The sequence below is a fragment of the Carcharodon carcharias genome, chromosome 7 (genome assembly GCF_017639515.1).
Source record: "Carcharodon carcharias isolate sCarCar2 chromosome 7, sCarCar2.pri, whole genome shotgun sequence".
In the NCBI taxonomy this organism is placed as follows: Eukaryota; Metazoa; Chordata; class Chondrichthyes; order Lamniformes; family Lamnidae; genus Carcharodon; species Carcharodon carcharias.
In genome coordinates, this window is record NC_054473.1 from 16215472 (window position 1) to 16240176 (window position 24705).

The window sequence follows — 24705 nt, forward strand, 5'->3', positions numbered from 1 at the left end:
GTGTTGTGGTGCACTCATCCAGGCAGAACATTTCATCACCCTCCTGACTTTTGCCTTGTAGATGGTGGATAGGCTTTGGGGAGTTAGGAGGTGAGTTACTCACCATAGAATTCCCAGACTCTGACTTGCTCTTGTCACCACTGCATTTATTTGGCTGGCCCAATTAAATTTCTGGTCAACCCCCAGGATATTGATAATGTTGGATTCAGTAGTGGTATACCATTGAATATCAAAAGGAGATGGTTAGTTTCTTGTTGGAGATGGTCATTGCCTGGCACTTGTGTGACCTGAATGTTACTTGCCACTTATCAGCACAAGCCTGGACGTTGTTCAGGTGTTGCTGCATGTGGACATGGACTGTAGAGGAGCATCTAAGGAGACACGAATAGTACTGAACATTGTGCAGTGATCAGCAAACATACCCACTTTTGGCAGTGCAATGGAGTGAAGGTCACTGATTGTACTTACCATAGGAGAATTTCCAGAGCTTCATTGTATTTATTGCCTTTCTCTTTTTCCCCACTGGGCAGAACCCAAGATTGGCACAAGAAACCTCGTGCTATTGATGCTGAAAGGTGAGCAATCAGTACAATCATTTAAACACTCATGAAATCTTTATAATATAGATATACATATCAACAACACAAAATTACTCTTACCATATATGTAAATTGGCTCAAGGTTTTTCTAATACGTTAAGAATGTTTAAGAATACAATCACAGAGATACAAGGAAACAAATGCAAGGTCTGATCAGAACAGACATCAAAGCAACAGAAAAGAATGTTAAGACGTGCTTGCTGTGTAAATCATATTGTCGGTGTACATTTATAACATTGTCAGCCCCCATAAGTACAGGGTATACATGGTCTCATGGAGAGGAGTGCACTCAAAGTAGCTGAAGAAGCAATGTTTGTGTATCAATGATCAGAGTGCTGTCTGTAGCATGCTCCAGCCTTCCAAGATTTCTGCGCACTTCCAATTCTGGCCTCTTGGGCAACCTGATTTTAATTGCTTATCAACTGGTGGTCATGCTTTCAGCTTTCTGGGCCGGAAGCTCTAGAATTCCATCCCTAAACCTCACCACCTCTCTCTCTTCTGTTAAAACCTACTTCTTTGACCAAGCTTTTGGCCATCTGCCCTAATATTTCTTTAATATTTCTTGGTGTTAAATTTTGTTTCATAACGCTCATGTGAAGCACTTTGGGAGGGTTTAAAATGTTAAATGCAAGTTGCTGCTGTTGCACTGTGAAGTGCTCATTTTGCCTCTATCAACCAATATAAGCAACCATAAAGAAGCCAACGAAAGCAAATGGAGGGATAATCATTCCTCAAACTGAGTGGATTCATAATTTCAAAACAACATTGGCAGCAAGACATGACTCTCAGAGATTGTTCGTGGCCAAGTAGATTCCGGCTGCCTAGATTCCTTTGTTAGCCTACAATCTCGTCCTCTCCCACATCCTCAGCCCAAATTATAAATGTGAAACCAAAGGCAGAAGAGTTGAGACAAACCTATTTTCTCCTTGTACTGGTTATCTAGAGATTTCTCTGCTATGACAATAAGAAGCTGGGTAAGGGTCACCGCTGGGGCGCAGCAAGGAATGCTGCTATGGAAATTCTGCAGGTACCGAAAAGTCTGCCTGTTGGAATTGAGAGAATATTTTGTTAGCTACAAAAGAATGAATTTCCTAAGCAGACTAATAACAGATTTCACATGCTTTGTTATCTGAAGAATGTTCAGTTTAAGTGAAACTTGTCTGGTGAGACAGAATTAAAAATATAATTAAAAGAAAGGAGAAAGTCAGTGGTTTCTAATCCACTCCCTTGCAGCCAGATTAACAAAAGCTTTTAAATCTGGTGGAGCGAGAGCTCAAAGGTTGAGAAAATATCTTACGAGAAGAAAATGAACGTTTAGATTTAAAACGGTGTCTGCTATAGAAAGTCTTCCTCAGGTCTTTTAAACTCAATTTAATCTGGGTTTACCCCCCCCCCCCCACCCCCACCCCCCCCAAATTTATCAATGTGCTCCAACTCCCAGGTGTTGAAAGAAACAACAGAATATTGGGATGCACAGCAAAGAGAAAAATGTACACGTTCGAAGAGGTCATTTTAAAATGGCATTTGATCCTGGCGAGACCACATTTGGAGTACCGTGCAGAGATCTTCAGAAAGAAAAATTATTGGAGTGGGTACTGAACCTGGGATTTAAGAGAATGACACGTGAGGGAAGATTCACTATCCTGGGGCTTTTCTCTTTTTGCTGGACTGAGAAGGCACACGGTAACGGTGTATAAACTGATAAAAGGTTGGGATAAGTTAGTAAGAGTTTCTGCTGTATACAAAATTTAAGCAAGAAAGGTCATATTCGCAAAAGAAAGAGAAAACGGAACTATAAAATGCAGAAGGAACAATATTTTAAACTAAAAAGGTGGTAAGTTTTTGGTTCTTTGGCAGGATTTTCTGGTCGTCGGGCGGGCACGGAGGGTGGGCTCAGGAGCATCCGCAAAACGGTCCGCCGCCTGCGATCGAGCCCCAGCCACAGTTTCACGCTGGCTGGCCAATTTACAGCCAGCCAGCGTGAAACACGTGCTGCCGAAGGGAGGGGGGGGGGGGGCGTGGGGGGCTGCCAGCGCGTGTGCGGGGGAAACGTGCTAAAAGCTCCCTGAGGGCACAGAGCTACCTCAGGGAGCTGAAGAATTGTGGACACAAAAATAGACGTTTTAAAAACGAGAGAAACATGCCCCCACATGTGACTCAGTCACATGAAGAGGGATATGTATAAAATGTTTAAAAAAAATTTTTTTTTTTTAAGAAATTACTTCTGAAAACTGAACGGTTGGACGGGCAGTGAAAAATACAGATTAATTACCTGCTTAAGGGCCTCAGTGGGCCTCTTAATTGTCGGCGGGCACACTAGCGACTTTCGCTTGCGCCCGCCGACGGAAAGATCGCACGTGATTCTGCACCCGATCGGGTCGGGCGTGCATCCACCCATGGGACGTAAAATCCTGCCCTTTGGTTCTTTTTTGGGATGTGAATGTCGCTGGCACAACTGGCACTTCTTGCCCATCCCAGGTTGCTGGTGACGGGCCTTCTTCTTGAGCCACAGGTACTGGATTGGCACCATGGAGCAACTTGCTAGCCCAGTTCAGAAGGCAGATAACAGACAGTCATGTTGTCATTGGATTGAACTCAAGATTTAAGCCAGAATGGATAAGGATGGCTGGTTTCCTTGCCTAAAATAAATGAGTCAGCCAGTAGGGTTTTAATGGCAGCTTCCGACGGCTTCGTTGACACATCGAAACCAGCTTTTTATTTGCAGGTTTTTTTTAAGGTTAATTTCAAATTCCTAAACTGCCATGGTGTGATTTGAACTCTTCTCTGGATTATTAATCCAGTAACATAGCCATTGCACTACCATACAGATTACTAGTGGTGGAACAAGAAACCTTAATGGGTTACAATAAGGAACTAGACATATCCTTGTCAACATTGGGATTTAGAAATGCACCAAGGGTTGACTAGATGGGCCAACTGTCTTCTCCTACATGAAACCGTTGCCATGTCACCAACTTTACCAACATTTGGCTCAACATCAGCACCAGCAGAGGCATGATCACAATCTATTTGCTTGGACTAATGGTCAGAAATAGATGGCAACGTGGGAAAAGAGAAAAAAAAATGGTATAATTCTGAAAACTGGCAATGTCAACTGGGAGCAGTGCTCACAGGATGCGCATTGCCAGTAATTAATTTCTGGAAAATTGTGGCTGCATGTACACGATACCCTAGATGCACTTCCTTTCTGTGCTACGCTCTGCTGACAGTGCCAGACTATGCAATCAGCCTAGGCAAGTCCAAAATTCTGCTGTCCATATCTGATCCTGCAAGTCCTACTCACCCATCATTCTACCATCTTTCTAACATATATCAGCTCCCAGTCCCCCAACACCTGGTGTTTTAAATTTTCACGCTCATCCTTCAATCCCTTCATGGCCTTGCTCCTCCTCATCTCTGTAACCACCTCCAGCTTTGTAGTGCTACAATATGCAAAAGTGAACATGGAAAGTAAAACCCAGGAGCACGGTACTCAAGTTTTTACACCATGGTCATAACACTGAAAAGTTCCTCATAATACCTGACGAGCTCTTCCAGTTCAAATTCACCATCTCCTGTTTTAAGTCTGTTTGCCAGGACACCAAGGGCTAATTTCAGTAATTTACGGTTTCCATGCTGAGCAAATCCACACCTGCATGATTAAAGAAACAATAAACCAACTTTGTTACTATACCAGTAAAGTTTCCTGTTTCTAATTCTATTCCAGTGTGGAATCAATTATTCCAATTTTCAGCTGCTTAATTGGAGAATCTCTGTTTCCTCAACTCTCTGTAAGAGTATGCATATAGTTGGGATAAAGACTTGGTGGAGATGTAGAGTACACGGTTAACATCAGGAGCACCTGATACTGATGTAACTACTGATGGCATTGTAATGCAATGTCATATGGCTTAGAGACGGAGATCCGGTGGGAAGCAGAAATACAACCTCATGTAGATTAGTGAGATGCATATAGATCTGTAAGTAAAGAAGTGTTTTTTTTATGGATAACAGTCTATGGTAGCATTCTTAGGGTAACAGGCAAACCCTAAAGAAACAACATCTAGATGTCAAACCCAAGACAATGGTGATACCTGGTGGTTTCTGTTGACTATACATGTGCACCATTCGAAACATGGTGGCAGCAGACAGAGCACAAAGATCCAAGACCTGACCTACAAATCCTTGGAAAAAGGACAAGAAGAGAAAAGATTGAATACTCACCTGAAAACGGAGCATCATAGGTACTGCAGATGCAAACACGCACATACCTGGAGTCCAGACAGCAGTGAGAACAGATCACAATCTACAAGTCAAACTACTGAAGCAGCAGCAGATCCAGAGGTTAGGTTAAGCATGGAGTCTACACTGCCATTCCCATAACTGTTCTGAAGTGCTGAAAGCTCATAACCAGCTCAACACCAAGACAATTGGAAGAAGAGATTCTCCAGATACAGAACAGCATCAGGTTTGTGCAAGAAGGAACAGAAGGATCAGGTCAGTATTTTATTCTATGCAATAGGGACCATTGCAGATGATGTTATTGCAAGACAGGGTGTTGGTGAAGCTTCTGGCTCATATGAAGAAGTCCTCCAGGCGTTCTGTTCGTACTTCAGTCCTTGATCATTGAGTGAGCAAAATTTAATAAGAGGAGGCAAAAAACCGGGTGAATCCATGGACTTATTTATAAATGACCTGTACAGGCTTGCTGAGAATGCGACTATTGGAATCTCAGAGATGAATTAATACGCGATCTTATGGTTGTTGGGGTCTTAGATGATACTCTATCAGAACTTTTGCAAATAAGGGAAGATTTAACTCTAACAAAGGCAGTACAAATAGCGCATAGACCAAGCTTAGGAAGCAAAACAGAGCGATTGTTTGTGGGGAAGTGATGCCCCTTGGGAAAAAAAGTGAAGCCATTCAATATGCGGACCAAAAAAAAGAGAAAGCGCAGCAAAGCAAAAGCCCACAAAAAATGGGCATGCCAACTGCCCATTTCTTTCCCCAAGGCACATCGCTTCCCCACAAACAACCACTCTGTTTTGCTTCCTAAGCTCAGTGTGTTGCGCTACTTGTAATTGAACCATTAGATGGACTTGATTTAATTAAACAAGTCAGTAGAGCGTGAGATCCACCTGATGGCATCAGTGGATGAAAGTATTGCCAAATAAGCAAAAAGCATCCTCTTCACAAAATTGGATGCTAACAGCTACTTTTGGCAGTTGCCTATGGACAAATAATCCAGATTGTTAACTAATTTCATCACCCCATTGGGTCATTATTGTTTTAACAGGTTACCAATTAGAATTGCTTCTGCACCTGAGATATTCTAAAGAACAATGTTTCAGACCCTGAAGGGCATGAATGGAGTAACATGCCAAATGTCATTCTGGTACACAGTTCATCAAAGGAAGAACATGACCGTCGAGTAAGAGCAATTGTACAAGAAGCGGGTTGGAGATTAAACGACAAATGTGAATTAGCAAAACTGACGATAAAATTCTTGGGGCACATTCTGCAAGCTTTGGGAATTACAGCTGACCTGCAGAAAACCAAGGTCACTGGAGCGTTTCCACAGCCTAAAAACATCACAGAATTACAAAGTAGGCAAATTCCTACCAAACTTGGCAGAATTTAACGAGCTGTTATGACAACTATTGAGACAAGGTCACCAGTGGTGCTGGAACATGGACCAGCATAATGTTTTTGACGAGATCAAAAATATCCTAAATTCACCAGTAATTCTAGCACACTATAAACCTGAGTTGCCAACAACTGTAGCAATGGATGAATCATCTACAGGCCTGGGTGCAGTGCTGCTTCAAGTTCAAAAAGAAGGAAAAAGACGACCAGTTTATTACGCCTCAACATCTCTCACAGACACAGAGAAGGGGTATGCAACCACTGAGAAAGAAACATGAGCAGCCACATGGGACTGAGAGTAGTTCTTGGATTGTGTCATGGGATTAAGGTTTAAAATCGAAACCGGCCACAAACCTTTAGTTACCCTTCTTAACTAAAAGGAAATTGCAAAAACGATGCCTAGAATTCAACGTTTTAGGCCGAGACTCATGAGATCCAATTCATTTACTGACAACATTCAAGGGAAGTACCAGATGACAGCAGCTGCATTGTTAAGAATACCAATGGAAGGAGTCAAATTGGAAGATTTAAATTTTGAGGGAGTGGAAGCATATACTTCACTTGTTACCAAACACTTAATAGCCACTGAGAAAAGACTACAAGAGATTATGCAAGCACAACAGCAGGATGACGAGCGCATCAAAATAAAAAAGTATTGCCAGAACGGATGGCAAGAGTACACTCCAAATAATCCTGTACTTCACCAATACCATACTTCGAACAGAGAAAACATCTCACAAACAATGACGAGTTCTTAATTTTCAAAAACAGGCTATTTATACCAAAATCGCTTTGACTAGACATTCTACAGAAACTCCACCAAGGTGGTGGCCAGGCACCAGTCATTCCATTGGCTTACGTGTGCAGTACACAGCCAGCAGCCGAGCGAACCACTTGTAGCATCTACCTTTCCTACGAGGCCATGGGGGCGCCTAGGAACGGATTTATTCAAGTTAATCAGCGTCACTGACCACTACTCTAGATGGTTTGAAGTAAGTAGACTGCACAGTACGACGGCGGAGGCAGTCATTATATCACCAAGAAGAATCTTCGCAACATGTGGTGTCAGGCAAAGGTCCTCAGTTTGCTAATGAGCTGTTTGTGCAGGAATATGGTTTCATGCATGTAACTAGTTCGCCTGGATATCCTCAGTCAAACGGAGAAGCAGAAAGAGGAGTTTGAACAATCAGGGAACTAATGAAAAAGAACAAAGATATTAACTTAGTCCTTCTTAACTGCAGAACTTCACTGCTAAAAAAAGGGTTCTCGCCATCAGAACTATTGATGGGAAGACAGCTGCAAACGCAACTTCCAGGCCTCCAACAAACACTACAACCTAACATTACCTCACGTGATTGTGAGGAAGTTTGGAAGCGTGGGGGAGCAACAAAGACACAGTCAAGCTCGTATTTTCAAATTCAGCCATGGAGCATGAGACTTGAAAGCGTTACAGCCCGGGGAGAGTGGGGGGATACGAGACCGACAGAAAGAAGGCACTGAAATAGAAAGAGCTCTACAACTGAGATCTTATAGGATTTAGATGGACCAGGGAAATATCAGAAGGAACCGAAGAGCTTTGATGTCATTGGGAAAGAAGCCAATGTAACCTTGGACAAATTACTTAGATCTGGGTTGAGACAGGGAACTAGAAACAAGTAGAAACTCTACAACCACCCAGGTGGAAGACACTCCTAACGAATGACGAGAGAGTGCAGCTCATATTCAACCTCGAAATGAATCCAGGACCAGATCAGGAAGATTGGTTAAGGCACCATAGAGACTAACCCTGTAAAGTCTGAGACTTTGTGAGGAGATGTAGGACTATGTATATAGTTCCGATAAAGACTTGGGGGAGATGTAGAGTAAAAGGTAACGTCAAGAGCACCTGATATTGATGTAACTACTGCTGTCATAGTGATGCAATGTCACATGATTAAGAGATGAATCTGGTGGGTACAACCTCATGTGCAGTACTGAGATATGTACGGATCTGTAAATAAACAAGAGTGATTTTTTTCAGATAACAGTCTATGGTGGCATTTTTAGGGTAACAGGCAAAGGCTAAAGAAACCCCATCTATATCCAAGCCCAAAACGTTACACTCTCCTTGCTCAGTTTAGTGCAGATGTTATTTTTATCTGCTGTGCTGAGGGATTTGCATGTGTGTGTCAGTAACCAAGTCATGACAGTTCAAAGTAAATTCTGAGATGAAGATAAATACTGTGGAAGCTTGATTATCTGGTATAATGGAAAAGACCTTACAGCAGATAATGGGATTTGCCACCACTCAGTTATGTTCTACTGTGCTTGAACTATTGATCGAATAACTGATATCCCTGTTGATCACACGTCTGTGCCTCAACTCCAGACCCAAGCAAGCTGGCCATAAGCACAGCAACTAAAGCCCCTAAATGCTCGGATGATTACTAAAGGCAGCCTGGGCTCACTTCTAGCAATCACATCTTCACATCTTAATGAAGATGCTAAGTTTAAAAATTAATACACAGCCTGCCTTTTTAAGCAAATGACCATGTCTGTGAATGGAACACAGGCTGAAAGTAACACCAGCTATGTGATTGAGTTTTATTAAACATATCTAAAAGACCACGGTGCAACTCATCAATTCTTTCAGTTAGCCTCTACCAATCCTCCACTATCCCAGGCTCTGTACCTACCAAGCAAAGAGTGTGTTCAAGACCTGAAGTAATAACTGATAGCATGCAGCCATCCGCTGATGTTCTTTTACATCTGCTCCTAGAACATCCACCACACCATTGTTCTCAGCTATCATCACCTGCATACCAAAAACAGTATCAAATTAAAAGGAAAATGGTCTGTTTTCAGCAACACACTCCACAAATCTAAAATAAGGGGTTCATCGTTCACTGAAGTTTCAATAAATTAAATCAATTCCAGGTAACATCAACTCCTGAATGAGATGATTTCACCTTGTGATTCCTAACTTGGTAACTTTTTGCATACTTTGCAGAAGACAAAAGCAGATTTTTCCACACAGCGGGATTTTCATACACTACCACACACATGATTAGAAAGTGGTATTGAGTGGGTCAAGAGATCACATTCCTTCTTGGTTCAGAAGTGGTCTTGGTTACATGTCCCCACAGCTTTTATCCAACTCTTGAAGGAGCTAACTCATGCTGGGTCCCACTACCAGTCTTCAGTACCTGGCTCAAGTAGTCGAGCTTCATGTGTGAGCCCAGAGATTGATTGTCAGATGGCTGTTTAACCTTGGGGACTTCATAAGCAGCCTGATCCTATTCTAAACTAACATCCATACACGTATTTTCCAAAATAAAAATCACTGGAATGTAATCAAGATTGGAAATCTGTCTGATCTTTCATGTGCCTAGCCGACTTGAGATCAAGTGCAGATAGCTTAGCACAGAGTAAGAAATTAATCTGAGACCTTTCGGAATGCACATTTCAGTCCTTACAATGTGTGTGAATGCCCAATGAACTGACAGTGGAGTATTGTTTCAGCTGCATTTTGAGGTGTAATTTTTTTTTAAACTCTCTTCTTCCTTGAAGTCACTCCCTGAATCCAGCCACAAATAAACACTGGAGTTCCGGTTGGAGGTTTTTATAAATAGCTACCATCATCTATATTTGAGGAATTTATGGCATTCACCGCTTTCATTTTCCATCCTTTCCTGTAAGGCTTCGTCTTCAAAAGTTCAGACCCTCAACCCAACAATACAACCGAGGTTGGAAAACATCGCAAAAGAGAATCAACGGTGTAAATTTACATTTTAACCTTTTAAATTAACCCTTTATTTTATGTGTTGAAGAGAAATCCTATATCTTACTGATCACGCATAAACAACACATGATTTAGAGAAAAGTGCAATCCACCTGCCTTCAGGGCTCTGGAGCAAACTCAACAAATTTCAAAATCTCATTGCATTGCCCTGGCTAATTATACGTCTTCACAAACACTAGTCTTTACCTGAAAGTAATTGTGAGCATTTTCCAAATGGTTACATAAGGGATTGAGCAACTCTACAGCAAATTGAGCAAGTGCTTGAGAAGTCATTTGGCGCAAATGCGAAAATCCGACATCTCGATCCCCTTTAACCTGTGTGAAGAGAAGTAAACAGGACAACGTGCTTCTAAAAATATACAGGATTTAACCCTCATTTATCCACACTGTAGCTAACACACTGCCAACAGGATAAAGACAATACAAACACACTGAAAGAAATAAAGATATGCATTTATAAAGCACCTTTCATAACATCAGGATGCACAAAGTGCTTTACAACCAATAAAGGACTTTTGAAATGTAGTGCATTGTAATATAGGAAAGATGGCAGCCAATTTGTGCACAGCAAGATTTCACAAACAGCCATGTGATAATGACCAGATGATCTATATTTTTTAGTGATTAGTTTGAGGGATAAATATTGGCTAGTACACCAAGAACTTCCTTGTTCTTCTTTGAAATAGTGCCATGGGATCTTTTCCTCCACTTGAGAGGGCAGATGTCCTCTCAGTTTAATGTCTCATCTGAAAGGTTTCTGACACTGCAGCATTCCCTCGGTACTGCAATGAAGTGTTGATCTCGATTTTGTGCTTAGGACTCTGGATTGCTCCAGTGAAAACACTCAACAAAGCAGCTTGCATTTTTACAATCCTCCTCCCTTAAGAGGGTATATTGTAGCTTCTTGCCTGGTTGAAGAGAGATATTTTTTAAGTCTTTGAATGGAGAGAGGGGTCACAAGTAAAGGTAGAGTGGTTCATAGAAGCAAGGATCAGTGACTTAAGTGGCAATAATATCTGAGAATGTTCAGGATCTTGCTGCAATGTTAAGGTGCAACTTTATTTCTCTATCCCATTTTCAAACCTACTTTTGACGCCATTCATAGTTTCTTCTCTTCTTGCCTATATTACGTAATTCAACAACTGAGAGAAGAAGGCATCATGTGTCTGGAACACTTATTGACACTCTACGTGGAGGTGGTGGCATAGCAGTATTGTCACTGGACTAGTAATCCAGAGACTAGGGTAACTCTCTGCGGACCTGGGTTCGCATCCCACCATGTCAGATGGTGAAAGTTGAATTAAAAGTCTAATGACAAAACCATTGCCGATTGTTATAAAAACTCATCTGGCTCATTAATGCCCTTTAGGAGAGGAAATCTGCCACTCACAGCAATGGGTCTGGAATCACATGTAGGCCAGACTAGGTATATGACAGTTTTCTGGCCTCCCTAGGAATAAGTGTCTCATTCTGACAAGAACCATCTCCTACTTCCCTCCCTCCAGTCTTTCAGCAACAGCTTGACTGAGACAGGGAAGTTATTGTGCAGGAAATGTTAAGATGAATCTATAGTCTCTCACAGACACATGACATTAGCACAGCAATGGGATTTGGCACAGAGCCACCTATAACTGAAACAACTAAAGCGCAACATAGGTCAAGTCAAATTCAAACAGTTCTTCAGTGATAATGAAACAACAGATGAGCGATGACCGGATTTCAGTCTTTCTCATGTAGCAAATAAAAATAGAACAAGAAACATTTGGAAAAGATTTGCAAAGCTGGACCCAAGAGTACAAAATACTGTCCGTATATTATAAATTGTTTATGGCTATTATTTAGCCAAAGATTACAGTATGTGAACTATTTCATATTGTGTTTCCATATTCCAGAGAATCTAACTTATCATTAAAAAGTCATATAATCCTTCCGATTATAATGGACTTCTTCAATCTTAATGATAAATGTACCTTTAAGAAGAGCATTTTCTTAGTAGCATTTGCCACCAACATGTAATCCAATTTACGAGATAGGTCCTCCAAAAGAAATACTAGTTCTGCTGACCCCAGCTGTACAACTTCAGTAGCCTACAAGACAAAACAACCCTCAAAATTGATACAGGCCTACGAGTCAGCATGACATTAGCAGCCATTTTCAGTTAATTTAGCTCACCACTTTGCAATTTAATTTATACTATTAGTCTGATTAAATGGACAATGTTACAGTACGTAGCTAAATATCTCAGAGCTGAACTGTTTGGATGACTATAAATTTAATATGTTCTTGCTCTGTATAAGTATATTACTATTATACAAGAAACAGAATAAAGTGGATAGAGTATTTTTTAAACTGCCTTATGAATTTTAAAGACAACTTTCTTGATGACAACAGGATGAGGACTTTCCATACACTGACCTTGGTGTGTAGCTCAGTGTCCAGTAGGGATTTGGTTACCAGACCACATTGTAGGACAAAAAACACATCTGTATCCAGCTCTCTAAAGTAGGCTCTGTAATTAGGCAAATTAACAAAGACCTTCCCTTCTTCAGTGTTTTCCTGCAGAATACATAATGATATTGCATGGAACATCACCTAGATATGTAAAGGACACACACTCACTGACATTTCCTAACAGTGCATTGTGGATCTTCACTTATTAACTTTCACTCTTTTATATTACAACCAGTGTGGGCAACATCAATGATACATAAAGCACTGGCCACCAATATCCACCAAGTTAACTAGCCTAGCAAGTCACTCTTACCCCATCCCAGAAATGAACATAACCACTCTATGCGATCTACAACAATTATGTTTAAAAAACCACAAAGGAGAAATTTCAAGGAAGCGCACTGATCTTGTGGTGGATAAGCTATGAATCAACAATACATGCCACCATGGGATGTTGGAACACAGATTTGGACCCTCATTTACTAATCTGCCCATCTGTGAGGAGGTGCTGAGTGAGGCACACATTCTGACGAACAGGGAAAGTGAGATAAACAGAGAAAGCGAGAGAGAGAATGAGTCATTGCTTCGCAGGAGCAGGGTACCAGTGAAGGTCAAAGCCAAACACCTGCCTATCCTTGTTAACTGTACCTTCCCTTGTGTACTCTCAGATTGCACTTGACTTTCTTCTGCAGGATCCTCAGTCTGAGAACTGTCTGTAGAGGAATTCTTGTTACCCTCAGATTTCTGCTTCTTCTTACTCTTTTGATCTTGGAAGAAAACAAAAAAAACATCAAGGCCTGAATTTTTGCTCCTGGATTGGCTCCGCAAGCCCGGCCCGTGAGAAAGTGCCCTGGAAGTTGGGATTTTCATTCTGGGGTGGCGGGGTTCTCCGAGGGTCGGGCCGGGTGACCCCAGAACGAGGGCAAAGGCTGCCGGGCGTGAAGGTGGGCCGGACGGAAGGCCTACCTCGTAACACCCATATTTTGTCAAAGATTCTTAAAAAAGCATTAAAACAAAACCAGCCCCCAAGTCCTCACCTCTCACAGCTGCTCAACCCCATACACTCCCTGTGCCCCTTCCAAGCTACCTCAAGCCCTCTGTCCTTACCCATGACCCTTCAAAACCTCCATGCCAACCTATGCCCCTCTACCCACCTCCCACGGTCCTTTATAGCCCCTATTCCAACTTAATGCCAACTCAAGCAACCCATTCCCCCCCACCAAACACCTTTTGTCCTTATGACTACTGTACCAACTCACAGGAGCCATACTGAGATTAAATAGAATAAAATTATAAATGTCTGCTGCAGACTTTATTTAAAAAAATACAATTCATAAAACCCATTCACTACATTTACATTCCTTCAACAACATAATGTCTGAAAGAGCAAAAATGTCATTCAAGTGCTCAATCCCTTATAAAAACAAGCATCGGAATTTATAGTCCCACTTCCAAAGAGTCCATATCCAGACTTGTCAATCAAACTGTGAAATGGAAGGCACCCCAATTTTATAATGGAAGGTTGTGAAATCAGTCATGCAGCACAAATCCAGTAATGATAACCCCCAGGCTTATGTCGTCAGGCAGAGTGAAATAAGAAGAAGTTTTTTTTTTAAAACATACCACACAGTTTTTTCAAAGATTTAAAGGGCAAGAGTATTAAATGCCTTGACACTTCTGCCTGTTCTTCTGGACAGGTCCTATTGACAGCTCTCTTGACAGTTCCAATGAGTTCATGCACTTTTTATGAACATTCATGGCTGCCTTTCACAATCCCAAGGGGCACCTTACCTCCCCCGAAGGGCAGCTGAACTCCCCAAAAGGTGTCCCAAGGCTAGTTCCAAAGGAGGATCTGCCTCTCCAAAAGGGTACCCCACCTCTCCCAAGGACTCTGCAAAGTTTAGGCCTGCTCCTACCAGGACTAATCTGTGCACATCATGTTTCACACACCTAAGTTGTGAAAATCAGACATCAGTGGAGGCGGCTGCTGACTTATATGGGCGGTTGCCTCTGTGAAAGTTGTGAAACATGACCCATCCCATGAAAATGGTACATACCATGCTCAGGGGCATGACTTCCGGATTTCTACCTCTTCCACCATTTTTGCAACAACAGAGAAGCTCTCTGTTGTTGCAAAAATCCAGGCCTACCTCCTACCAGCTCTGAATTAACTGATATTAGACCCTTATGCCCAGGAGTCTTACTGGTATTTTATTTTTTGCTAATTTTTCCCCTCTTACTCTGCCGAAGACATTGGCTTCGCTTCCATAGACACCAGCAACTTACTGCTACCCTGGCCAAGTGGCCACTCCTTATGTGTAACAAACACTTGCAGGCCATTCAATTGGAATGGGGAATCACAGCAGAGTTCAATCACTTTCCTAACAACATCTATATATGCATTCCTTCTGGTCAGCAGCAGGGAACCTGCCTAACGTTCCACTCCCTTGTGCCACCTTGACCGGGATCATTTAACACAGTATAGCCTGTGAAGCTTCAGATCCTGATAAAGCTGAGCTGTTCATTGGATAGACTAACTGACTCAGCAAGGAAACTCGCTTTCCATCTGAAATTGAGTAGGTACTACAGGACCAATCCAGAGCTCTCCTTATCCCCTCCCCCACAACTTCCCCAAACGAGCTATTAGAGGGGAAAAGGAAAATGGAAACTGCATCAACTGGAGTCACACTGGTAAACTACCTGAACCCTGGGACCAGACCATAAATCATCTTCTTGGTCACGGATGGTATATGATCTGAAGAAAAAAAAATTGGGACGAGTAAGGGAGGTCATAGTTGCGCTGGCTCTCAAAGAACTTTCTGTTTAGTCCCATTTCCCTGCTCATTCCCCAAACTATCAGAAGCTATTTTTCCCCCAAGCCTTGATCACCTTTCTTTCCTTTCTTAGCTGGTGCTGCAGGAGCTACGTTCAGAGGAACCTCAGTGATCTCCAAATCAAAGTTTGCCAGTGGGGGGACATATCCAGGTGTTGCTGAAATGTTAAAAGAAATGACAGCAAGTTAGAACCTTCAAATCAAAAATTAAAGATAGCAGTAGCAATTTAAGCACCCAAATAAAAAATAAGTAACATTACAACGAGGAAGAAAATAGTTTCTGTCTGCATCATTTTCAGATTAACTTTGGAAAACATGTTCTAAAATACACAAAGACTTTAGCTTGCGCTCTGTTCAAAATGCTCAAACGAGTAAAAAGAGGCTTTCACCTGAAGAATCACAAATGTTCCAGATTTAATTCACTTCATATCAGCCATATTGGGCTGATTTTCATTTTCATTGCATTTTTATTGGCTATTGGGATGCAAAGCTCAAAATTAGCATCCTGTTACTGCCATCACCCCTTTTTGTCCCTTCAGACAGATGGCCAAGGCTCCCACTGGAATCAGGCAGTGTAAATGGAGGAAATTAATGTCTCTAGGAATCCATACAAATTTTCAAGTAACAATGAGCAAAATGTGTGCTGGTATCCAACGTAGAGTAGCCTAACATGAGTTTCTTATAAAAGAGGCTGCTCAATAAAGGGGATGGCTAGTTGTTTTTTTTTAAAAAAAATCTTTGCGGAGGCCAGCAGGAGCTAAAGGGCTGACCCTCTGTGGTCTGTCCCCCATGCCCCCACCCATCTTCAACTTAACTCGTCCAGCTCATCTCTGCTGCCAGATTCCCCCTTTTCTCCTGCCCCCAGTTGATAAGCAGCTTTGCATTTGAGGCAACTTACCACAAGTACGGTACTAAGGCCCAACAGAAGAATAACTTATTGGCCCTTCAGTTGCTTTCATTAAACAGGCAACAGGCTCACTCAACCTGCCTCTTGTGCAATAAAAAGAGTCATATCAGAATCAGCCCCACTGTACTCAATATGAAACTCGTCAACATTAAATTGACAATTTCAGTTTGGGATTACATGGCATGCTGAAGTTCAGCTCGTGGAACTATAAACAGGAAGAATGACTATAGACAGATCTCACCTGAAATGCTATATGGAGAATTCAAAAGGAGAAGGCAATAAAATTAAATAGTATAATAGAAAATCTACATTACTAACCTCTTCATATCAAGTCAAGTATAAATGTGGCTTTCACACCACCTTATAAATGCTCAACTCCATCACACAGAAAACCTCAAAAGTACAGAAACATGTTCATATAAAATGTTGCACATGAGACACTGCACTAAATGGCCAAGCATGCAGGGATGCAAGAGCATAAACTATGTCAAACCTGCTATGCACTTCTCCAATAACACCTGCAAATGTGTAATGTTCTGCAACCGGAGGAGTACCTTTCCCTTCATCTCAGTATCCTGCTGTTTACAGAATGCATTCACTACCTGAAAAGTAGAGAGAAAAATCAATCACAAGGATGAAAACATAGAACTGTCATCCTGTGCATGTAGCTGGTGAGCCACACTGGACTGTATTGTGCAACCATCTTGCCTACTTAGGCTTGTAATTCAAGGAGTCTGATTAGCAACCAATTCTGTACATGGCTATCACAGAGTGAGTTTTAAAGAACTAAACAAGTTTTCTAATTCACTACGGACTAACACCAGCTCACTTAATATTTCTTGTTTTGTTACCTCTCTGAACCAATTGAGGGTGTGAAACAGCAGTGAGCATAGAAGTTCCCGCTCCTGTTTGGATAGTGACTCCACCTTCTCCACCAGTTCCAGGTTGGTCATGTAAAGTGGGCAACCTGTAATAAGATGGTCAGCTGAGTAAAGCCAAAGGTTGCAAGACTCGTGGTGTATGCATTAGCCGGTTTTTCACAATAAATGCCAGTTCACGTTTTCAAACAGAGAATCATACGGCAAGATTCACTTATATATTGTGCTATATAATGACATTTTAAAAATGATTCACCTTTTATGATCTGCACCATAATCTAAACCACTGCTATGCAATTCATATGTAGTCTATATTAAGTGCGCCATTTGTGTTAATATGCTATTACACAGTACTTGTTACTCCATGTCAATCTACTATGAAGTACATTTTTAAAAAATTCATTCATGGGATCTGGGCGTCACTGGCTAGGCCAGTATTTATTGCCCATCCTTAATTGCCCATGAGAAGGTGGTGGTGGGCTGCCTTCTTGAACTGCTGCAGTCCATGTGGTGTAGGTACGCCCACTGTGCTGTTAGGGAGGGAGTTCCAGGATTTTGATCCAGCGACAGTGAAGGAACAGCAATATATTTCCATGTCAGGATGGTGAGCGACTTGGAGGGGAGCTTCCAGGTGGTGGTGTTACATGTATTAAGATACAAGACCAGTCAAATGAAGCTGTTAAAGTTGATCAGTACTATTATAGGCATTAGACCAATATCACTTCTGCACTGTTGGTCTTCCCAGCTTTAACAGCTCTGTTAAAAACATGACTCGCCCAATTTCTCAGGCGATTTAGCTGAGTGGTACAGATCAGGATGGTCCCACCTAAGTTAGCAGATCTCAGCTAAGGCAGTCTTAGTGGCACAGCCCTCTGGTTAGAGGGTAAAAATAAGCCCAGTTTCCTAGTCTTAATCACTGTATAGCAACCACTGCTAGAACAAATAAGACTCGGTGCAAGGATAAACTTAGTGTTTCTCCTTCCTTCTCTCCAAAATATGAATTTGTAACTCAAACACCGCAATTTGTACTAAGGTCTGGAGCACCCCTCTATTGCAGATGGGTTAATAAAGAGCTCCCAGCATTGTGCACCATATGTGCCCATCACCATGTTAGCACTGGTTGAGGAATGTACATTGTAACTAAACAAATACATCACTATGCAATTACATTTCTTGTGACAAAGTATAGTTCTGAGTAGAAATTGAGATAGAAGCATAACTGGATCACAAAATAGTACACAGCACAGAAGGAGGCCATTCAGCTCATCAAGTCTGTGACGGAAGTTCCCATTTCAGAAAACCCGAGGCTGTTTTGGTGCATGCTTGGTGGCCAACTTGCTCATTTCAGGGTGGTTTTATTTATAGCAGCTGTTCCACACTCATCTTAGAAATGGAAACTGCACAAAAACCCAAAGCGCTGCACCAGTACACATTTGAATAGGTTCTGAGGAACCCAACACTACCACAAGACTGATGAGCCTTATTTTTAAAGAAATTTCACTATGATGCAGCAGGTAAAGACAGTGTGCAGCTGCACTCTGCAAACCACAGCTCCAGACACAATCGCCTTAATAGATCAGCTGATCTCTCCTGACGGTCGAGGTGCTACAATTGACCCCAATCCCCTTGTGGGGAGTAGCGAGGGGAAAGAAACGAAAGTAGTTTGGGTTCCTGCTCCTAATTCTTTTGTGTTTAAACTAAGCAGTGCTCCAGACAGAAATCTAAAATGCGTGATTGCAGCCAGAATGTCAGCAGGCATTACAATCTATACCACTGGGCTATGGAGAGAGTGGAAAAAAAATAACAGATCCCAGTTTCTGGTCTCTTATTGAGTAATTTGCTGGAAGAGATGGTTAAGGAAATGGTAAATAATGGGATATGGAGACAGAGCAGGCATGTAGGATTAGGACTAAAACAAAAGCAGAACACTGCGGATGCTGGAAATCTGAAATAAAAACAGAAAATGCTGGAAAACACTCAGCAGGTCAGGGAGCATCTTTGGAGAGAGAAACAGAGTCAGCGTTTCAGGTCATTGGTCTTTTGTCAGAACTGGCATTGGCCGGAAATGCTAACTCCGTTTCTCTCTCTCCAGAGGTGTTGCCTGATCTGCTGAGCGTTTCCTACATTTCCAACATTTTCTATTTTTCTTTAAGGTTAGAATTACTGTTCATGTGGAGGATTAACAGCAACATGCATAGTAGGGTTCAATAGCCTCTTCCTAATTTTGATGTAATTCTATGGAAAGCCTGTTGGATAAGAATGGGTCACTGATACTAATCGTCTACACTCACATGTGAAGATTGGTCACTTGGGAGAGATTCTGAACAATTGCATAGTATTTACAGCACAGAAACCAGCTATTCTACCTAATAGGTTCAGTCTCCTCCCACCCCACTTCATCTAAAAATAGATCTTTCTATTATTCTATTCTTCCTCTTGTTTATCTAGCTTCTCCTTAACTGTATCCATGCGTTTTGCCTCAATTACTTGCAGTAAAAACCCAACTACTTCACTAATATCTTTTAGGGAAGGAAATCTGTTGTCCTTACCTTGTCTGGCCAGCACGTGACTCCAGACCCACAGCAACGTGGTTTACTCTTAAATGCCCTCTGAAATGGCCTAGCAAGATGCTACAAAGTCACAAAAATGGAATTCAAGCAGACAGACCACCCGGCATCGACCTAGGTACCGGAAACGACAATGGCAATCTCAGCCCTGTCTACCCTGCAAAGTCCTCCTTACTAACATCTGAGGGCTACTGCCAAAATTGGGAGAGCTGTCTCACAGACTAGGCATCCTCATGGAATCAGACCTTACAGATAATGTCCCAGACACCACCATCACCTTCCCTGGGTTTGTCCTGTCCCACCGGCAGGACAGACCAGGCAGAGGTGGCGACGCAGTGGTATACAGTCAGGAGGGAGTTGCCCAGGGAGTCCTCAAAATCGAATCCGGACCCAATGAAGTCTCATGGCATCAGGTCAAACATGGGCATGGAAACCTCCTGCTGATTACCACATACTGCTCTCCCTCAGCTGATGCATCAGTGCTCCTCCATGTTGAACATCATTTGGAGGAAGCACTGAGGGTGGCAAGGGTGCAGAATGCATTCTGGGTGGTGTATTTCAATGTCCACCATCAAGAATGGCTTGGTAACACCACTACTGACTGAGGTGGCCGAGTTCTAAATGACATAGCTGGTAGGCTGGGTCTGTGGCAGGTGGTGAGGGAACCAACAAGAGGGAAACACATACTTGACCTCATCCTCACCAACCTGCCTGCTGCAGATGCATCAGATCAGTAGGAGTGAGCACCTCACAGTTGTTGTAGAGACAAAAACCTGCCTTCACGTTGAGGATGCCCTTCATCGTGTTGTGTGGCACTACCACTGTGCTAAATGGGATATGTTTCGAACAAATTTAGCAACTCAAGACTGGGCATTCATGAGGCGCTGTGGGCCATCAGCAGCAGCAGGATTGTACTCAAACACAATCTGTAATCTCATGGCCTGGCATATCCCCCACACTACCATTACCATCAAGCCAGGGAATCAACCTTGGTTCAACGAAGAGTGCAGGAGGGCATGCCAGGAGCAGCACAAGGCATACCCAAAAATGAGGTATCAACCTGGTGAAACTATGAAACAGGACTACTTGCGTGCCAACAGCATAAGCAGTAAGTGATAGACAGGGCTAAGTGATACGACAAGCATTGGATCAGATCTAAGCTCTGCAGTCCTGCCACATTCAGTCGTGAATGGTGGTGGACAATTAAACAACTCACTGGAGGAGGAGGCTCCACAAATCAGACCATAAGACATAGGAGCAGAAATTAGGCCATTTGGCCCATTGAGTCTGCTCCACCATTCAATCATGGCTGATAAGTTTCTCAACCCCATTCTCCCACCTTCTCCCCGTAACCTTTGATCCCCTTACCAATCAAGAACCCATCCATCTCGCTCTTAAATACACTCAATGACCTGGCCTCCACAGCCTTCTGTGGCAATGAATTCCATAGATTCACCATTCTCTAGCTAAAGAAGTTTCTCCTCATCTCTGTTCTAAAAGGTCTTCCTTTTACTCTGAGGCTGTGCCCTCGGGTCCTAGTCTCTCCTACTAATGGAAACATCTTCCCTGCGTCCAGTCTATCCAGGCCTTTCAGTATTCTGTAAGTTTCAATCAGATCACCCCTCATCCTTCTAAACTCCATCGAGTATAGACCCAGAGTCCTCAAACGTTCCTCATATGTTAAAGCCTTTCATTCCTGGGATCATTCTCGTGAACCTCCTCTGGACCCTCTCCAGGGCCAACACATTCTTCCTGAGATACAGGGCCCAAAATTGCTCACAATATTCTAAATGTGGTCTGACCAGAGCCTTATAAAGCCTCAGTAGCACATCCCTGCTTTTATATTCTAGTCCTCTCGAAATAAATGCCAACATTGCATTTGCCTTCCTAACTACCGACTCAACCTGCAAGTTAACCTTAAGAGAATCCTGGACTAGGACTTCCAAGTCCCTTTGCACTCCAGATTTCGGAATTCTATCCTTATCCTCAATGATGGAGGAGCCCAGCATACCAGGGCAAAAGATAAAGCATTTGCAACAACCTTCAGCCAGAAGTGCCGAGTGGATGATCCATCTCGACCTCCTCTGGAGGTCCCCAGCATCACAGATACCAGTCTTCAGCCAATTCAATTCACTCCACATAATATCAAGAAATGGCCAAATACATTGGATACTGCAATGGCTATGGGCTCTGACAATATTCCAGCAATGGTACTGAAGACTTGTGCTCCAGAACTTGCTGCACCCCTAGCCAAGCTGTTCCAGTACAGCTACAATACTGGCAATCTACTCAGCTATGTGGAAAATCGTCCATGCATGTCCTGTACACAAAAAGCAGGACAAATCCAACCCGGCTGCTTACCACCCCATCAATCTACTCTCCATCATCAGTAAAGTGATGGAAGCGATCAACAGTGCTATCAAGCAGCACTTGCTTAGCAATAACCTGCTAATTGACATGCAGTCTGGGTTCCGCCAGGGCCACTCAGCTCCTGACCTCTTTACAGCCTTGGTTCAAACATGGACAAAAGAGCTGAACTCCCAAGGTGAGGTGAGAGTGACTGCCCCTGATATCAAGGCAGCATTTGATCGAGCGTGGCGTAAGGAGTCCTAGCAAAATTGGAGTCGATAGGAATCGGGGGAAACACTCTGCTGGTTGGAGTCATACCTAGCACAAAGGAAGATGGTTGCGGTTGTTGGTGGTCAGTCATCTCAGCTCCAGGATATCACCGCAGGAGTTCCTCAGGGTCGTGTCCTCGGCCCAGCCATCTTCAGCTGCTTCATCAATGACCTTCCTTCCATCATAAGGTCAGAAGTGGGGATGATTGCAGATGACAGCACAATGTTCAGCACCATTCGTGATTCCTCAGATACAGGAGCAGTCCGTGTCCAAATGCAGTAAGATCTGGACAGTATCCAGGCTTGGGCTGACAAGTGGCAAGCAACATTCGTGCCACACAAGTGTCAGGCAATGACCATCTCCAACAAGAGAGAATCCAACCATCACCCTTTGATGTTCAATGGCATTACCATCACTGAATCCCCTGCGATCAACATCCTGGGGGTTACCACTGATCAGAAATTGAACTGGACTAGCCACATAAATACTGTGGCTACAAGAGCAGGTCAGAGGTTCAGACTCCTGCAATGAGTAACTCACCTCCTGACTCTCCAAAGCCTGTCCACCAACTACAAGGCACAGGTCAGGAACGTGATGGAATACTCCCCACTTGTCTGGATGAGTGCAGCTCCCACAACACTCAAGAAGCTTGACACTGTCCAGGACAAAGCAACTCACTTGATTTGCACCATATCCACAAACATTCACTCCCTCCACCACCAACAAATAGTAGCAGCAGTGTGCACCATCTACAAGGTGCACTGCAGAAAATCACCAAGGCTCCTCTGACAGCACCTTCCAAACCCACGACCACCACCATCTAGAAGGACAAGGGCAGCAGATAGATGGGAACACCACCATCTTGAAGTTCCCATCTAAGTCACTCACCATCCTGACTTGGAAATATGTCGCCGTTCCTTCACTGTCACTGGGTCAAAATTCTGGAACTTCCTTCTTAACAGCACAGTGGCTGTACCTATACCACATAGAAACTTCAGCAGCTCAAGAAAGCAGCTCACCACCACCTTCTCAAGGGCAACAAATTCTGGCCCAGCCAGTGAAGCCCACATCCCGTGAATGAATAAAAAAAAGTAACGAGTTCCATATTCTAACTATTTTCTGGATAAAGGAGTTTCTCCTAAATTCCTTTCAGGATTTATCAATGACTATTGTATATTTATGGTCCCTAATCATGTTGGAACTGTACCTTAATAAGATTTCATACCTTCAGAACAGGGAGCAAGCAATAAATCAAAGTTTTTTTTAATGCCATTTTGACCTTTGCACTTGTCAGTTACAGATTTCTGTTCATTAATTTAACAAGCGTGTAGAACATTCTACTGTGCAACAAAAAATTAAATCTGCTCTACAATGCTGCAGTAATAGGTTTGACCACAAGAGAACCCTCTTGAGCCAAACCGAAGTTCTGTCAAGTTTTACATCAGGTGACCTTTTTCCGTAAATATTTTGAAGCAACCAGGAAAAAAAATGAATATTGTCAAACAGGTGCTTGGACACACTTTGATCTAGACAGGAAATGGGATGTCAACGTAAGAAAATAGAATTCTTTTTTTCCATGTAGTCCGTACTCAATCCCCTCCTGGCTTATATTTCTGTACATGCCTCACACTCTTGGGGCTTCTCCTTACCCCTCATTCTGGTCCTACACTGTGCAATTCTCTCTCCAGTTTCCTCTCTCCACTCAATTTTGCAATTAATGTGATTAAAGTACATTTTTTTTTAAATGGTCTTTGACCATACCTCTGCTTCCCCATTTCAACATCATCATTCCCCTTCTTTCATTCAAGATGAACATCTACCATACGTTTTTCTACCTCACTGTAAAAGCACATGAAAAGCATGATGTAAGAGCGAGTTGTTCTTGGCTCAGAGAAACATTGTCATCCATGACTGGCGGGCCCCAGCAATTGATGTGCTTCCCTACATAGTGTTGCAGCATATTGGCATTCTGATGTGCTGCATTACATAGCGACAGGACATAGGTCTGCATCTGTAAGTCTTCATATGTTTCCAACTGTAGGTGGTCTATCACAGATAGGTGCTAGGCAGTGACCAAGGAAGGAGAAAAACAATTCAAATTTGGAAGAAAGTTGGCCTGGACCACTTTAGCATTCCTCCTAGCAGCCAAAGTTTGCATGATATTGGCAAGATAAATGCATTTGCAAATAACTACTAATTTTAAAGAAATGTACTTTAATCACATTAATTGCAAAATTACCTTAGAAACCAAATGGCAGGAAACAACTTGCCACCAGACTGCAGCGGTTCAAGAAGGCAGCTCACAACTTTCTTTAAGGATGGGCAACAAATGCTGGCCTTGCCAGCAATGCTCACATCCCACGAAACAACAAAATAAATCTGGGGTAAAACACCGGCTTCAGCCAAAATCAAGTACTGATTTTC

General features: G+C 42.6%; 1 protein-coding gene across 1 annotated transcript in view; it reads right to left on the reverse strand.

Annotated features, from left to right (window-relative positions):
* The window catches only part of fancd2 (FA complementation group D2), an 82398-nt gene that overhangs the window by 22933 nt on the left and 34760 nt on the right, over window positions 1-24705 (reverse strand). The window contains exons 24-34 of the mRNA XM_041192194.1: window positions 17069-17184; window positions 16711-16819; window positions 15367-15468; window positions 13126-13244; window positions 12442-12582; window positions 11997-12113; window positions 10213-10341; window positions 8921-9039; window positions 4141-4251; window positions 1515-1642; window positions 469-568 (exon numbers count right to left, since the gene is read on the reverse strand). Coding sequence (XP_041048128.1) covers window positions 469-568; window positions 1515-1642; window positions 4141-4251; window positions 8921-9039; window positions 10213-10341; window positions 11997-12113; window positions 12442-12582; window positions 13126-13244; window positions 15367-15468; window positions 16711-16819; window positions 17069-17184 — 1291 coding nt within the window. The remainder of the gene's footprint in view (window positions 1-468; window positions 569-1514; window positions 1643-4140; window positions 4252-8920; window positions 9040-10212; window positions 10342-11996; window positions 12114-12441; window positions 12583-13125; window positions 13245-15366; window positions 15469-16710; window positions 16820-17068; window positions 17185-24705) is intronic.